This window comes from Ambystoma mexicanum, chromosome 13 (genome assembly GCF_040938575.1).
Source record: "Ambystoma mexicanum isolate Mex_15411 chromosome 13, UKY_AmexF1_1, whole genome shotgun sequence".
NCBI lineage: Eukaryota > Metazoa > Chordata > Amphibia > Caudata > Ambystomatidae > Ambystoma > Ambystoma mexicanum.
The window spans coordinates 660,342,030-660,359,209 of NC_090938.1; the positions used below are offsets into that span (position 1 = coordinate 660,342,030).

Consider the following 17,180-nt stretch of genomic DNA (forward strand, 5'->3'; position numbering starts at 1 on the left):
GTCGAGCTTGATCCTTTCCTCGAAGCTGCCCGTCGTCTGGATCCAGCGCGCATCCAGGAATTCTTGCAACAGGCGCATCCGGAGCCTGCACATGGGAATGAGGTAGATGCAGGAAGACATCATCCCGAGGAGGGACTTGATGGACCTCACTTTGGCCGCGTCGGCCACCAACATCCGTTGCACCTTGCCCAAGATGGTCCTGGTCCTCTCCTCCGACGGGGAGGCCAGAAGGGACACTGTGTCGAGCCTCGCTCCCAGAAACAGTGCGACTTGCGCGGGCACCAGGTGGGATTTGGCGTAGTTCACGGAGAATCCCAGGTCCGTGAGGAGTTGGACGGTCCTTGCCGTGTGGACCACGGCGAGCTCCCTCGTCTTGGCGCGGATGAGCCAGTCGTCCAGGTAGGGGTAGACGTGAATCCCCTCGCGGCGCAGCTGCGCCGCCACCGGTGCGAGGCACTTGGTGAATACCCTGGGTGCCGACCGTAGTCCGAAGGGAAGGGCTTTGAACTGGTAATGACGCCCTTGGACCACGAATCTGAGGAATTTTCGGTGCCCCTTTAGGATGGGAATGTGGAAGTAGGCATCCTCCAAATCCAACGACGATAGGAAGTCTCCTTCCTCCAGCTGACCCAGGACGTGCTGGAGGGTGACCATCCGGAACTTCTGCGCCTTGATGAACTTGTTCAGAGGTCGCAGGTCTAGGATGGGGCGCCATCCTCCCGTCTTCTTCTTCACGAGGAAGTATCGCGAGTAGACTCCGGAGCCCCGAAGCCTCTTTGGGACGAGTTCGATGGCGCCCTTTCTGAGCATCGCCTTTACCTCCAGGAGAAGTTGAGGGACGTGAAGTTCTTTCCTGGCCACGGGGGGGACGCGCGGGCACCTTCTTTGAAACTCGAGCGCGTGGCCCCGGGCCAGGGCGTCCAGCACCCAACGGTCGGTGGAGATGGACTCCCACACGCTGACGAAGCCCGCCAGCCGGCCTCCCACCGGGGTGCTTCGGTGGGGGCCCGACCCCACGGCCGGTTCAATCCTGCTTGGACGCGGCCTTGCCGCCTTGACCTCCTTGGCGACGACGGCGGGGTCCGCTAGACTTGCCTCGTCCTCTGTAGGCCTCTTGCGACGACGAGCGGGCCGCTTGACGGTAGGAAGCGAAACCGCCGCCGGAACCTTTGGAGGCGCCCTTGCCTCCGCCGCTCCGAAAGGGCGTTCGTCGTTGCTGCAGGACTCCAAGGGCCCGGGCCGTCTCAGTATCCGCCTTGATGGCCTGAAGGGAATCGTCCACTGTCTTCCCAAACAGGTTGTTCCCGTCGAAGGGCATGTCCAGGACTCTGGTCTGGACGTCCTGCCGAAAGTCCGTAGCTTTGAGCCATCCACGACGTCGAAGGCAAACGCCGTTGCCCAGCTGGCGGAACCCAGTGTCGGCGATGTCCGTCGCCACGGTGATGGCGTGGACCGACGCCACCTCACCTTCCTGCAGGATCTCAAGGGCCTCTGCCCTCTTGTCGTCCGGCAGAAAATCCAGCAGGGGAGCTATCTTGTACCAGAGCTCCCTGTCGTAGCGGGCCACGATAGCCAAGGCGTTGGCCGCTTTAATCGTCGTCGCTGCCGACGAGATGACTCTACGTCCCATAGCATCCAATTTCTTTCCCTCGCCGTCCGGCGGGGAAGTCGATGTGGAGGCCGCACCCCCCCCGCTTTCTTCCTGGCTGCCGCGGAGACGACGGAGTCCGGGGTAGGCTGCGCCCGGAGGCATAGGGGGGCCGTGTCCGGGACCCGGTACTTTTTCTCGTACCGGTCTCTTCTAGCTGGCGTCGTGGAAGGGTTCTTGAGGAGGGAAAGGCCCTCATCCCAAATGTCATCCAACAGAGGCACTGCGAGGACCGTCTTCCTCTTGGCCTTGTGCCGCTGATAAAGGAAGCCTTCCTTTTTCTTCTCCTCAGGGCAGAGTTGGAAAAGCTCGGAAGCCCTGGAGATCATGGAGTGGAAAGATCCGATCTCGTCGGGCGGAGAAGCCCTGGTGGGAGGCGACGACGGAAAATCCTCGTTGTATGCCTCGTCGTCCGTACCCGTCGCTGCCGTGTCAGTCCCCGTATCATCCCCTCGGGTGGACGGGGAGGAGGGCTGGACGGGGCGCGACGGTTGAAAAGGAGGTGGTGGATGGATCCTTCTTTTCTTGGTAGGGGGAACACCAGAAGGTCCCGGTTCTGGATCCCCCGACGGGAGAGGTTCCTCCGTCGGTAACGGTAGCCTCGTCCTTATCTCGGAGCATAAGGACTGTATGGCCAACAAAATGGCCGCCGAGTTGTCTTGAGGCGTTGGCAGAGGGGAATCCGACGGGCGAGCAGGGGCCCCGTCGGTATCCTCGACGATGTCGTCGTCGTCACCTGCGTCGGGGTCCATTCCGACGGGCTGGCCTTCTTCCACGCCTAGGCCGTGGCTTAAGACCTCGATCAGCTCCTCTTCTGAGGTTGAGGCCGAATCTACGACGACGCCCTGCCCCCCCCTTCTTCTTCCCCACGGAGGGTTTCACGGGGGTCCTATCGATGGGCACAAAGGAAGACTCCCTCCGAGGAGGCAGGGAGATTCTGGGCCCTGAGGTCGCCACCACTGGTGCAGCCACCACAGGCTGAGCCAGGGCCGCCGCGACCGTTTCGATAGAGGGCTTGGTCGGATGGATCAAGGCCTTCACCACCTTAGGTGCGCTCACCGCCTTATCCTTGAGGGAGGGGGCACTGCCACGCTCCTCCTCTGCCTTAGAGCTCGACCGGGGCCTCTCCAGGAGCTTCGCCGGGTGCTCGGCCTTCCTCTTACCCGACCCAGAGCGTTGGCTCGTGGTTGATGGTGCCGGGGAGGGTGCGCCCTGCCTGGCGCCCGTAGAGCCCGACCGTTCGGCGCTCCCGGTGCCAGCGGACTCGCGGTGCTTGGCCTTATGTTGGGCCCCCGTCGCCGGGGCGCCCTCAAAGGTCTTAGAAGACCGCTCGGATTTCTTCTTCTTCTCGCCAGACGGGCTCTTACCCTCCAGCCAGTTGGCGAGACGTTGATGGCGGTCCTTCATGGTCCGTTCCGACATGTTGCCGCAAAACGCACACTCCTTCTCCACATGCGTCTTGTCCTCATGAAGGCAGTAAAGGCAGAAAGAGTGTTCGTCCTCCTTGAAGACGTTCTGCAGATGGCATCCAGGGCAGACCCTGAACAGCTTTCCGGGCGTCGAGCTTCCCTTCTCCTGGGCCATCTCCGAGACCGGGCCTGAGAAGCTTCTGGAGTCCTCCGAAGTGTAGCTCGACGAAATCTTCACCCTTGAGGGGCACAGATGAATCCGACACGGGTCCCCGTTGATCGGATGTAGGATCGGTGGAGCTTGAGGCTCTTTTGACCGAAAGAATCGAAGTTTTTTGTGAAAAAGCGCGAAAAAAAAAGCACTAACGCTCGAGAGCAATAGCACGAGGATCCCAACACATGAACGTGCGGTAAAAATCTGAAGATGGCTGCCAGAGGCGGTGCTTAGGTAGAGGGCAGTCATTGGCTGTGGTCAGTATGACGCAGAGACCAGTGATTGGTTATTACTGCGAAAGACAGATCAGAAGCGAAACTGATACTGGTTTTTTCTTTACCGAGGATTCCCAGCCTGACGACGGGGAATATTCATGAGCATGTGAATCCATGCCAGACCCCATGCTGGAGAAAGTTGACCTTTTCAAGACGTTCACCTGCTAAGTGCCAGATCGTTTTTTTCTTTTCTCTTAGGATTTTTTTTTTTTGAGCATCATAACTTTGGTCTTCCTAGAATTGATCTCTAGATCGTTCATTTGCAGGTAGGCAAGGAGACCGTCCAGTTTTCATTGTAGACCTACGGCGGTTTGGTCGAGCAGAATGATGTAATCTGCGTAAAGCATTCTGCAAATTTTTTCCTTGCCCATACTTGGTGGGAAAGCTCTGATTGTTTTTTCAGAAAGCTGGTAGTCTCCGATGTAAGCATTATAAAGAGCAGGGGCAACCTTGTTTGACTGCGCTGAAACTAGCAATTACTTCCGAGAGATGTCCCGCACCACTAAGGCGCACTCTCATGGATGTACTTGTATATAGCTCTTTAATGGGCTCAAGAATGGAGGGTGGGCATTTCCAATTTCTCAGCTTCTTCCATAGTGTTTCTCGGATTACCTTGCCAAAAGCCTGGGTTAGATCTACAAAGGCTAGAAATATTCTAGGGCTTCTCTCCATGACTTTCGCTTTGAGTGTACTCAGGTGCATAATATTTGCTGATGTTCTTTATGAATCCAGTTAGTAAAGGATCAGTGCATTCTGAAAAATTTGCCCAGGTTCTGAATTTATCCAGCAAAAGAGCCCCGAAAAGATTTCCAAGGGTATCCAAAAGGGCTATTGGTCAATAATTACTTGGGTCCCCTTTATTGCGGTTCAGCGGTTTTCCATGACTTAGGGATAGAATGAGAGATGACAAGGTGTTCATTATTTCCGCAATTAGCATCACCCAAGCTTCAGGGTTGTTCTTTAAGTCCAAATTTGAAATCCCGTCAGGCCCTGGAGCTCTGGAGTTTTTTAATTGGCAATTTTTTGGAAGATCGAGTTTTTATCATAATCGACATCCCAAAATTCGGGGGGATGTTGGTGAAGCACTTGATATTGACTATGTTGGTGTTCTGAACAAGATAGAAAAGTAGGTCGCCCATTTTTTCTCACCCACGTTATTTATGAGGGCGTCTTGTGTAGCTTTTGTGCACAGGGCTATTAGGGACCAAAATGCCTTAGCTCGTTTCCTGCAAAGAGTTGTCAGCATTTTTTCTGAATCTTTTTAGTAAAGAATGATTGTGCGATTTTAGCCAGTTATTGTACGTCACCGTGGCTTTCTTAGCTGCCTCTTTGTTTTCTGCTGTTGGCGATTTCTTTGCTCTCCTTGTTTTCTGGCGCATGTCTTTCCTTTTTGCGATCAGGAGCCAGTTTTTGGTGTGAAGGTGGGCCTTGTTGAGGTGGTTATTGTTCTTAGGATGTTGATAAGGAACAAACACGGGGCAGTAGTCTATCTTTGCCATTCCTGCTGCCTTCGTATCACTTGATTTTGCTTTTAAGTATTTTTTGTAATTTCCCGTATGGAAGCAGTAGTCTGTCTCAGGCGCGTGCCCCTGTTGGTTGCTTCAATCGGAGTTGCCATTTGTTTTCACCTGGCAGATGCCCGAGTTTCTGGGATGTCCCATACGGCCATCAATAGGTTGTGGTCACTGTTAACAGTTCTGATCACCTCAAATGACAAAACCATTGCCAGTAGGTCTCTTGAAATGTAAATGTGGTCCAAGATTGCTTCACGACTGTCTAGTTCCCAAGTTGGAATGTGGGGGGTTTTGGACCACAGCCTTGTGTCTCGTTCTGGGTTTTATCCTGGTTGGATTTTTTTTCATGTCCTGGGTTTGATAAAGAAGCTTTAAAATCGCTGCATATGATGATGTGGTCGATTTTATTTTCTTCCATGGTTTCATCTATAAGTGTTTCAATCTTGGTCAGGAATATTTCATTGGTTTGTGCTTTGGGATTCCAGTATACATTGATCACTAGATATAGTTCGAGTCTCATTTTGTCCTTAAAAGGTAAACTTGATTTCCAAGAGATCAAGATTGCTAAGATAAAACAATCAGTCAAAAGGATTTTTTCCAGGTGAAGGCCACTTCCCGAGTGGAGGGCTGAGAGAAGGCCTGAAGAAGGTGTCCCCATTAAACCTTTTAGTGCTGGTGAAGAGGCAATGTCAAAGCCATCTATTGAAGGTGTTTTTGTGAGCCAGGTCTCCTAAAGACACAACAGATCAAAGGATTCAAGGTTAACATCACTTGCTGTCATTGAGTGCGTAAAAATTCGGGTATTCCAAGACCCTATGGTCAGTTGGTGTGGTTCGTGGCTTTCCGTAGTACTGCTTTGATCGCTTACCGTACTAGGAGGGGGTTTTGATGGCTAAGAACTTGAATGGCTTGCCAAGGCTTCCGTTAACCAAGCCCATCTCCTTTGCTCGTTTTCTTTTAAGCTTTGACGAAGTACGTTACCAGCCTCCAAGTCTCTTGATCTTGATTTATCTTGATTTTCCACTTCGGCAAAGGATTGTGGGGAACTTGTTCACGGTTGAACGAGGTCTCGAAGTCCTTGTTTGTGTAGCAAGTGAATTTTGCAGCGCAATCGCCTTGTCTTTTCCGAGGAGAGGGCAATTTAAGCCTATACAATGTTTTTTGTTTGTTCCTCGAGTATCTAGAGCTACGGGGATGAGGGCGATTTGCATCTATTGGACTCTGCCGTACCCTCTGGTCAAAGTCTTGAGATGTTTGTCGAGCTGTTTGGACCGGTTTCTCCATGCGATGTCTGCTAGATGCAACAGCCATCCTAGAGAGGTTGGTATGTGAGGCTCTCCCTCCCTCTGTGGTTGATGGATTCTGTTGTCGAGGCCTAGAATGAGGAGAACGGTTCAGCGTTTCCGAGTTAGTTCTCCATCTCGGTCTCTGCGTTGAATTCTGAATGTTTCATTTCTCTTAGGTCATAGCCTAATCTCAATTTATCTTCCGCCTCCCCAGCGTCTTTTTTAACTGCTGTTGAAAAGATGTGCAGGTAAACGCTGTCCATAGAGTTTTCATGTGCAAACTCTGATATAGATGTCGTCAGAGTGAAGTGAACTCAGGGTCGGAATGTGATGAAGTAATGTCATGATTGTTTTCCGATTCAGTATAATGCAACCCCCTTCATTCAGTAGTCATTCTAATTTGAATGATCGTGACTTAGTTGATCTGCCTGCTCTTGCTAGTAGGGCTCTTTTCGCTTGTCTGTCCACTCGTGCATCCAAATTCATCAGTTTAGTGTGAAGTCTTCATCCTTTTGTTGGCGACTTTGACTCTTGTTTTTTGTATACTTTCGGTGTTGGGTTTGAATGCCGGTGCCTTTCATTTTGGCTTAAGCTCGATCTGTCATTCAAGTCCTTGTCTCTATCACCCTAGGTGGTGTTGATCCGTACTTTGGTGGACCAGCTTATTGTTATCTTCCTGTCATTCTTTATCTTTAAGGAGCCGAGTTTGACGACCTTGTTTGCTAGGATCAGATTTTTTTTGCCTCTAGTGTTAGTAATACAGGTGATTACGGTTCCAAAACAATAAGCTTCTTTTCAGGTTCACCGTATGTAGAGCTTTGCAATGGAGACACAGCCTTTCTCTTACCTTGTTGTTTGACTTCCAGTTCACTTTTGTATTCCTCAATTGAATATCGAGTGAGTTCCATAATGCAGTCCATGAGATCGCTTTCTGTTGGCCAAGCCATGTTCTTAACGAGTTTGGACGTATCAGATTTGGGGCAAGTTACGGTTGAAGGAATTTTTTAAATTCCCTACAGAATTGTTCTCTTCTCAAATATAGAAGCTGTCTGTTTTGGTTCAACAGTCGGGCTGTGGGACAACAAGCTTTTGTTGACATGGTTTGACACACTTTCGAGAGCAGATGGCTCAAAACTACGTTCGATCGCTCCTTTGTTATTTTCAACAAGCCATGGCTTCCAAAAACCATGCAACTGTTTTGTCTGTCCACTCAAGGATTGTTTTTGGTTAGGACCTTTGTTTTGGGGTCTTGAGGTAATATAGGAGGTGTAGGTGTGTCTTTGGTGGTATAAGATCCGTGCTTGTTCAGTTTCTTTTCCTTGGCTTTTTAAAGCCTGATTACGGAACTACCTTTTCCATGACTATTGGCAGTTGCTTGTTCGTCATTTGAGACATTGAAGTGAGGGTCGCAGGTTTAGTTGACGCAGTCTGCTGGAGTATTTTGACTTCAGTTGACTCGGATTGGATACAGACTCATGAAGATCCCTTACATAGTCCTGAGTTTGCATGCCTTTCTCCCTTGTGTTAACCTTACTAGATTCCATTGAGGTTATATAACCTTCTAGGTATGTTAGATTTGTATGTGAGAGTGCCACCATGGTTAAATGGTCTTTCAAGGTATTGTTTGGAGATTCGTACAGTTTTGTGAAGGTCGCCAAGGCTATGGTTAACGCCGACATTATCAAGAAAAGGTCCATCTTTTTATTAGGAGTTTCTTTCCCTACATTGCCTGGAATCTCGCTTAGTCTTGTTTCTAGGTGGGGTCCTTGGAAGAGACTGAGGCGAAGTTAGCGTGTCCTGAGATGCTGTCTCAGGAATGGCTTTGTAGCGGGGAAACTTTTTAAGGTGGAGAACGGGCAAGATGATGAGCTGAGCTCTCCCTTGTTTGTCGTTTCTCCTGCGTTCTGCTTCTTAGAGCTCAATTTGAGTTTGGAGCTTTCTTCAGAGTCCTGCGCAGGAACGATGTTTCCTTCGTCTCTCAGATCGGTTATAGCGTCAGATGTTTTTCCTCTCTGCTCCCTCATTTCAGTATTTTCTTTTTGTATTCGCAAGGTGGTAAGACGTGGAGGGATGGGTAAAGATTGGGGTGCTCAAAAGTTTTTCTTGTGAGAACATAACGTTAGCTGGTGCTTCCCAAAATGCCACCTTTTAGGGGTGGAGATGTTCTCCATTTTCTCGTTGTAAATTTCTGCCGTTTGCTTGAGGCTTGCTTGGACGTGTTTCGGGGTAACTGGCTCAGTCTCCGTCACTTCAGAAATCCCATCGAGTAGTTCAGCATCAGATAATTCATTTCTCTCAGTCGCTGTGGGTTTGCCGCGTTTATGAAAAAATGCGTCCAAATGTGAGCTGAACAGATTGATTGTTGGTGTCTTGTAGTCAAGTTTAGAGCCAGGATATTCATCTGATGGAGTGCTCCTATAAGTTCCTGGCAAATTAGTCTGGTTATGCAATGTCTTATAAGTTTAATTCCTCTCACTCTGTAGTGTGTGTGGTGCTTTGTTCAGGCGTTTTACTCTTTTCAGTGTGGGTCTCCCTTTTTGAGCTATGTTCTTCTTGGGCATCGGCAAAGAACAGCCCCATCACCTCGTTGTCTGGTAGGCCTTTTGTTTGTGTAAGAATGATCTGAGCCTCCACATAATCATCTGCTGACATGGCCGAGTGATTCCTCAATCGTAGAGTATGATAAATCTTTTCCCCAGTCTGTTTCGTCTAAGTCATTTGGAGTGTTTGGGGGGCTCACCAGATCTGCTCTGGCAATTACCAGATGGATCTAAATCGCAATTTCTAGATTTTTCGATGACTGTATAGGAGTCCCTTCTCTATTCAATGGAGGGACAGCCTCTGTGACCACGTTCAACGATGAGATGGCATGTGTAGATGGTAAGGCAGTCTCAGCGTTGGCTTTAAGGGCAGCCAGTGACTCATTCACTATTTCTTTAGCTAGGGGTGTCAAGTGTAAATCCTGTTCCTCTTTTTCGGTTTGCTTAGAGTCAGCTCTTAACATGGTTAGTGTGCCTGGTGTCATTTTAGGTGAAAAAGCCCTTTTATTTACCGGGTCGAATCTCGTTCTCGTTTCTGCCTTCTCACACTGTTTAGGTGAGTTTAGCATGTCGGTAATCCTCTCAGGGCTCCCTGATCCCTTCTGGCGGACCAGGGCCTGGGGAGACCCAGGAATGTTTATTGGGGCTGTGTCCAAGGCGCCGGTTGGGTTCACCGGAACTGGGGAGGGGCGCCGCCCCGGCACTCTGCAAGGAGGGCAGAGGTGGACTTGTGGCGACTATGAAGGGCTCTCACCTGTCTTGACAGGAAGGTTGTTCGCCCCGACACATTTCAGTACTTCCTCTGCTGCCCGCGGAAGTTCTTCGGAGGTAGAGGACCTCTCAGGTTGTGGAGGATCAGACGACTCCTCCCCACATTGTCGGTCCCTGCTCCTACTGGGAAGATCTTCACTCCCTTGTTGTTTCATTCAGTTCGTTGTTATGACTGGAACGCTTTCATGGATGTTCTTTTCTGAGTGATATTGGGATTTTTTTTATCCGACGCAAAAGATATTTCAATGGGCTTCTTTGTTCCAGGCCACTCTCCTCGTTGCGAGTGCGCTGGCTACGCAACCAGTGCCAGTCTTCTACCCGGCATCTGGTGGACATGTGGCCGCTGCCACCTCGAAGGCCGCGGACTGCTGCAGACTGCGAACCGCTCAGCAAACAGCTCCGCGGTGCGAGGGTGTTTTTAAATGCAGTCTCCCCCTTCACAAATAGAGCAGTAAACAGACTGCCAAGTAGTTCCAAGCACAGATTACTCTGACTGCTGCAGACTGCGAAAACCTCAGCGAACAGCGCAAGGCTGACCTTTAAGGCCCGGGGGGGGGGGGGGGTCCTGCAAATAGCTTTCTGGGTGTGCGCCTTAAGGGAGGTCTGCCAGGGCCAGTGCTCGAGACCAGTAATGGTCCACTCTACGGTGCATCCAGGTATTTCAGTATTAGCCCTGTGACAGACCCTTGTAGCGGGTGCTGCATTAGTCCTGGTGAGAACTGCTTGCACTGGTGCAGTAACTTCTTTTTTTTATCTATGTTGGCCCAAAATGTTAGCAAAACCCCACTAAATTCTGTAAAAATAGATGTCTCAACCCCATACAAAAACCACACTAATTCAGTGCATCGACCTAAGGAACAAAAGTGAAAGAAACAAAGTCTAGGCACAAGGTGTTGTGAGGAATCCAAGGGGGGGGGGGGGGGCTCACCTCTTTTCCCAATATATCATCCTCCTAGGGGGCCAGGGAAAGACCATCACTTTTTGATCCTGGCCCTGGGGGTGGGTATGTGAGGGAGGATCACCTGGGTGGAGGGGACTTCGGGAGTGGAGATGAGGCACCCTTGGAGGTGACGTAGTATTCCTCATGTACCTTTTATAGGGAGCTAAATATCCCCTGGACCTCTATGGGTGTTACCAATTCTGTCCCTATTTTGCCACTGACACTTGCTCAATACACAACAGCTTGGTAATGAGACGAGGAAGGGGACAACACAGACAACATGGAAAAGGGACTTCCGTCTAGTTGTCAGAAACCAATCAGTCTGGCAGGGACTTTAAATTCCTTAGTACCTGTGACGGAGGTGTCGGAGTGGCTGAAGCCAGCCGGGAAAGCTGGAGGCAATATCGGTGGAGTGCGTGAAGACGAGAGGTTTCCAGGAGTGCGGAGCAGAAGGAGGATATAGTGCTAGGCGGAGATCCAAGCTGAACTGGAGTGAAGCAGACGAGGGCCAGGGGACTTGCAAGGAAGTGGGCGTCCCGCCAACAGCCTGCCAGAGGAAGAAGCTAAGCCACTGAACGCCAGCAAACCACAGATGCGAGATGCTGCAAGGAGAAGCTGAACCATGGCAGGAAGACTCACAGAACCGCTGTTTGCATAATCCGGTGAATCTGCAGGGCAAGCGGGCAGTTGACCCTGTATGAACTGTTGAACTTCAGGTATTTGAGTACCAACCTGAAAGACTGACAACTCAACAAGGAAGAAAGCGGATGCAAAGAAGGTGTTTGAAAGACCATGAACTTGTAATGGGTGGACCGTGTGATCCAACAACTGTGCCTAGACCGAGGACATGTATTGAATACAAAGGAGGTTTTCTGCTACAAGAGACCTGCAATCAAAGATATTGGAAGTTACTTGTTTCAAGTGAAAATAACTATTTCGTGAACCTAATGAATAATAACCAGAGGAGCCGAGACGTATCCCAGGTAATTGAATATTGAAGACGCTGAAAGTCTTGAAGCTTGGGGGAAGGGAACCCTGTTACAAGTCAGGAGCTGGAAGAAGCTTTATGTACAAATAGGTCTAAGACCAAATATAGGTTTTTGACAAGACATTTACTTTGGACTTCCTGACCCACACTATCCTTAGGGAAATCCAACCTTATAGGGCAAGATAGGACTTTTTCCAACCCATTTTAGGTTGGATAAAAGTTTTTATCCCAAACCTAATTTTCTGTTGTCTGTGTCTACTTCATGATGTCGTCACAGTGTGCAGCTGTTCCACAATGTCCTTGGCCTCATTCACACAATGTAATGCCCTTTAAGGCCAGGAGCATGAACAAGAGAAGTGCCACTTTTGGTAGCAGAACAGTAATGGAATACTTCAGCACTTTCAACATTCAAGCTGCTTTGCACTCATTCACCAGTCCCCTCTCTGCCTCCCCATGAGTGTAATGTGCACAAATCATTGACAAAAGACTACGGGACCAGGCTAATAAATATTAAGATTCTTAGCCAACAAAGGCAGTAAAATGACCTGTGTGTAAATCTTCCGATCTGTTCTTCAAATCCATGGACTCTGTCAATTGATTTGATGAGCTCTATAACAAAATGAACATCTAATATTCAGACTAGTGAGCAACCGGCAGACAAGTATTGGAAGGTAACCTTTGGTAATTAAAGTATTGCAGTGATCTTCTAATACCAATTCTATCCTGGCGACCAAAGGAATATTTTCTTGGCATCCTCTTCAGCCCTGTGACTTTGTAAAAGGTCTGCTCATCAACGTACAATATGTATTTTAAAAAGATAGATTAGCTTCAAAACATGGTGCTCGCCACCAATTATCCACTGCCTGAAATCAAATAGCAAAACTAGCACTTGCCTCCAATGCAAACCTTCCTTGCTCTGATTTGCCAGTGGGTGTATAAACACGAACTATAACTCCATCCGAAGACTTTGTCTCCACAAAGTCATACTCTCCGACCACAAAGGCCAACAGATACGTGGACATCACTGGGCTGCGTGCAAACTTCACCTCCACCAGGTTTGCGTCTTCTGGGTAAGGCTTCCGTTCAATGACATTCTTTCCAAGAGGGCAGAAGGAAAAAAAAAGTGGGTATCAGTATTATTGCAAACAAAAAATCTTTAGAATCACGAGAAGCATGTAATGTATTCAGCAGCAGCTTGTTCAAAGAACTCAAATAATTCACTGCATGGAGAACTTGAATTTACTTCTATAGAAGAGGCTCACAGTTCATATTGCCCCACTTTAACAGTACTCTGTTTTCTGCTCTCAGATCTGCAGCACTATCAAAAGCAGGGTTTTATTTCCCTTCCTTATTTCTTGTCATTTAGAATTGCCATTTTGTTGACTGCAAAATGCTTTGTGCCTGAAGTCACACAAAAATGCTATTACTGGTTCATTGTGGTAATTGTATGGCATGATAATCTAAACAAATACATAGAAAAAAAGTATCTCACCCAGCACAGAAACGTACCATATTTGATAAAGCAACTTTGTCTTTCGGTACTAAAAGCGTAATGTCAAATGTTGCTTTGATTGCAGGTTCATCCCAGCATGGAAAAGCTCTGCGAGCATCTGTTGCCTGAAAATAAAAAGCTTTAATTAAAACCTGCTCACTAGAAATATTTTAATAGGCTGACAAAAGGAACAGAGTTAACAGAAGGGTCAGCATGAGAAATAGACCACCAATTCACAGAGGAGTACCTAAACCTATCAAAAGGACAACCAATGGATAAGTAAATCTGTACGATATTATGCTAAATTATATTTTGTATTATTTTTTACAGCTGGTAAAATACAAATGTACATTTCTAGTTTTGAAGTCCCAATAGATAATGAGAAGCTGACTAAAATGGCAAACCTGCGACACCTTTTCAACACTTATTTATCCATAAATAATTCAACATCTAATTGATATGTATGAACAAGTATGCAAAACTTGTTCACTTACTTGGTGGCAACTTCCTTTGAACTTTAATGAACCAGTAAACATTTTAACTGTTGCCAGGGTCGCACTTCAATGTTGAATAAGAACTGCTCCAACTCCGGGACATTTTGCAGGCTTCCACGCAGAGGCAGAATGCTTCAGGTCCTAACCAAACATTTCAATGAGGCTTAGATAGACTTTAGCTAGGCTATTCTAAGATGGATAATCTTCTGGAGGTATCCTTTTGTATATCTGCTAGTCTGAATACTCAAAAGGCACCGTAAGTTTGCGTCACCCCCTTCTGCTCTTAAATATTGTGTTGTAATTTATTTCCCACCCTCGCCGCTTCCATGCCCTGTGGGTGCTTTGAAACAGTATTTTCTTATCGTAGAAGCGCCTAAAAAGCAAACACTACATTTGCTTTTGTGTTCAGTCACTGACAACATTTAACAGCCTTTACTAATGACTTTTTAACAAATTGCTTTGATGGCCACTAAAACCTAGGGGTTGTGGAAAGGGAGGCAAAAAATAAAAAATAAATTGGGCAGAATAGAAAAGTCTAGATGAAATTTCCTTTTGAACAACTCATGAAAATGAGAAAGTTGACAGAGAACCTGTGTTTAGGTTCAGTCTTCCTGCATGACCAGTTTGAGTCTCTAGGGCCGATGACCTGAAATGCTCCTCTATAACCAGCTGATGGTGTACAATTCATAGTTGGGTCACTATTGGCAAGTCCTGAAGCAGTAACGTAGGACCAAACCATCACACTGCCACCAATGTGCTCCACAGACTGGATGGATTTCTACTGTTCAAACACAAGGATTTGTTTTGCCAAATAATGTTCAACATTTTGCATTGAGGTCAGGAAGTTCTACCTTTGTCTCACCTGTCGAAGGAATATTGTTCAGATGTCTTGTGGATCATCTATGTTCTCGATGGCGACATTAAGGTTGATAGCAAGGGCTCCCAAAGAGCACTTGCTTACTCCTTTCTATGCCTTCAATGAACAACATTATTGCAGTTTCTTCTAATGTCAGTCACAAACGCTCAAAATAACTAAGGACAGCATGTCTTGCAGATCCTTGGATGGTACTCTAGGTGTCCTTGTGACTTCCAGAATGATTTGTGAGTTTGTTCTAGTGAGAGGTTGGCAGAATGACCAATCCTGCGTGGGTGCTTGTTGTCTTGAACTTTCTCTATTTGTATACTGTAGGAAAGTGAACTTGTTGAGCCCCACATCCATATATTTCAAAAGGACATTTACAAATGGCAAATATACAAAAAGATTGCAAACATTACACCAAGAGCACAGATCTAAAATAAGTATTTAATGTTTAGAACTAGTTTTAATGTATTAAAGGTTTATCTATTAAGCTAAAAGACTATACAGTGAGTTGTAGCTCCAATGACACACCCTTCTACATGTACATTTACACACTTCAAGCACAAAATTAACCCAGATAACTTTCTGAAAAACAAAAATACATAGATGCACACACAGTTGAAAACAAACACAAATACAATTATTAATCTTATATATAATAACTCAATTCTACTGGCCTTTTTGCAAGTTCCTCATAAATGTGTATTACCAATATAGAACCAGAGCATTAATCTCTTATGATGTGATAATTAAAAAGACTGAGTTGCTCAAGTATGGTCAAATACAAATGGTTTTCATGCACTTTCCAGACTGATCAGAATCAATTTATTTTCCAATTGCGACAGGATAGATTTACACACCTATATTGTGAAGACTATACCAACAATCTTTCTGATCTTTATGTAGAGAATGGCCTCCCAAATTCATCCCTAAAGATTCTGAATTGTATACCAACCGAATTGCAATTACCAACTTTGAAATGATAATCCCAGAGCTTCACCTGCACATGCCACTGAACATACCCTTAGTGCCAATTACTTATTTGTCGAGTGCATCCACAATTTTGTTTCAGGAGCCATAGAATTGGTTGATAATCACGTTATTTGAAATTTATGAAAATAATGGTTTTGATTCAAGAACGTAATCACTGTAAAATGGTGGATTTTCATACTTTTCACTGGGGTTTCACTCATTTTCTGACACAGTAAATACTCTACCTCTAACCCACATCATATTTAGGCAAGTTGGAGCACTGTCCTGCAGCCAAATTTGACACTGGCCACAACAACAAAAGAGGCAGACAAAGGGAGAGGTAGGGCTGTACAGGCTTGTTAAAATATTGGTACTGGGTCAATTAATATACTAATGTGTGAAAAACACATGCTTGCAGGGGAATAGAACATGTGCAGCATTATGTACTATTTGTAACTGTCCCATCTCCAAGTGAATACATTCTATTATACTCTCTAGAATGCACCCACTAATGACATGCTTACAGAAGGCCACTTACAGATGCCAAAGTCCTGTAAATCTGTATCTGGGGGTTGCTGCCAGAAGAATTAGAGCTGGTTGAGTGAGTGGGGGAGGTGAGGGAGGGACTCGAAATTGAAAAGTGGAAGGAAAGGGGTGCAAAAGACCAACCTTGATGGGGTGGGTGGCCTTCGCGATTGCCTTCCGCAAAGTTTGTCTTTTGTTTGCGGGCTTTAGAACCTGAGCCAATTGTATGTCAGGAAGGAGGAGGGAAGCATAATACTTCTCCTGTGACACCCCATCAGGAAACATTTCATTAAAACACTATTTCCAAACTCTAGCCTTCATGTAGTTTCCCCCAAATGTTTTGACACAAATCATGCCTTGTGGTAACATCAATCCCGAGTTCTTTGCTGCTCTTTCAGCAGAAAAAGAGCTAATAAAAACAAGTGTACTCCGATTTGATATAGAAATAATTACTCGTCATAGAAGTTACTGTACTAATCCATAGTCCCCTTTCCGCAAAACTGATCAGAGGCTGTACCATGGGGACGAAGCAAGATTATTTTGCACTGCAAAAAAATCAACTTCTCCTTTAAATTTGTTGCATGGATGGGTGCGCCTGGGCACCCACACCGACTATATACCCCGGCCCGCTAGTCAGTCCTTGACCTCTTGCTGACTACTATCTTACAGATAACGTGGAAGAACAAGTTACTTCTTACCTTGTAACGTTCTTTCGACGGGATGTTCCTCCGACGTATTCCTCATCTTAGATATATCCTTCCAGCTCTGCTGGCCTCGGAATTTTTTTTTTTCTAGAGGGCGCTGCGCGTCGACGTCCCTCGAGTCGACGTCCCTCGACAGCCGCCGTATCGACGCTCGACGTCATCCTGCCTATAAAGGCCGCGCGCAGCGTCCGTTGCTCAGTTCCGTTTTGTAGCCCACAGTATTACTGTCTGGACTAGACTAATCACCCTGAAGGAGCCTAAGCTGCAACAACAAGGGAAGTAGAACTGCGGGGATGGATGGGAGGGTCGATGAGGAATACGTCGGAGGAACATCCCGTCGAAAGAACGTTACAAGGTAAGTAGTAACTTGTTCTTCGAAGGGATTGTGTCCTCCGACGTATTCCTCATCTTAGATAGGCTCCCATAGCAGTATTCTATATTCGGAGGAGGGAGTACTGACTTCACGCTGTCTTCTATTGATGAATAGAATGCAGTACAGCCCTTCCAAACCTAGTCTCTTGACTGGAGGAGGAATCCAGATTGTAAAAA

The 17,180-nt window shown here is 47.0% G+C and overlaps 1 protein-coding gene across 1 annotated transcript in view; it reads right to left on the reverse strand.

Annotated features, from left to right (window-relative positions):
- NPEPPS (aminopeptidase puromycin sensitive) overlaps window positions 1-17,180 on the reverse strand; it is a 1,690,513-nt gene that overhangs the window by 1,168,777 nt on the left and 504,556 nt on the right. Inside the window, exons 5-6 of the mRNA XM_069634659.1 lie at window positions 13,095-13,202; window positions 12,479-12,679 (exon numbers count right to left, since the gene is read on the reverse strand). Coding sequence (XP_069490760.1) covers window positions 12,479-12,679; window positions 13,095-13,202 — 309 coding nt within the window. The remainder of the gene's footprint in view (window positions 1-12,478; window positions 12,680-13,094; window positions 13,203-17,180) is intronic.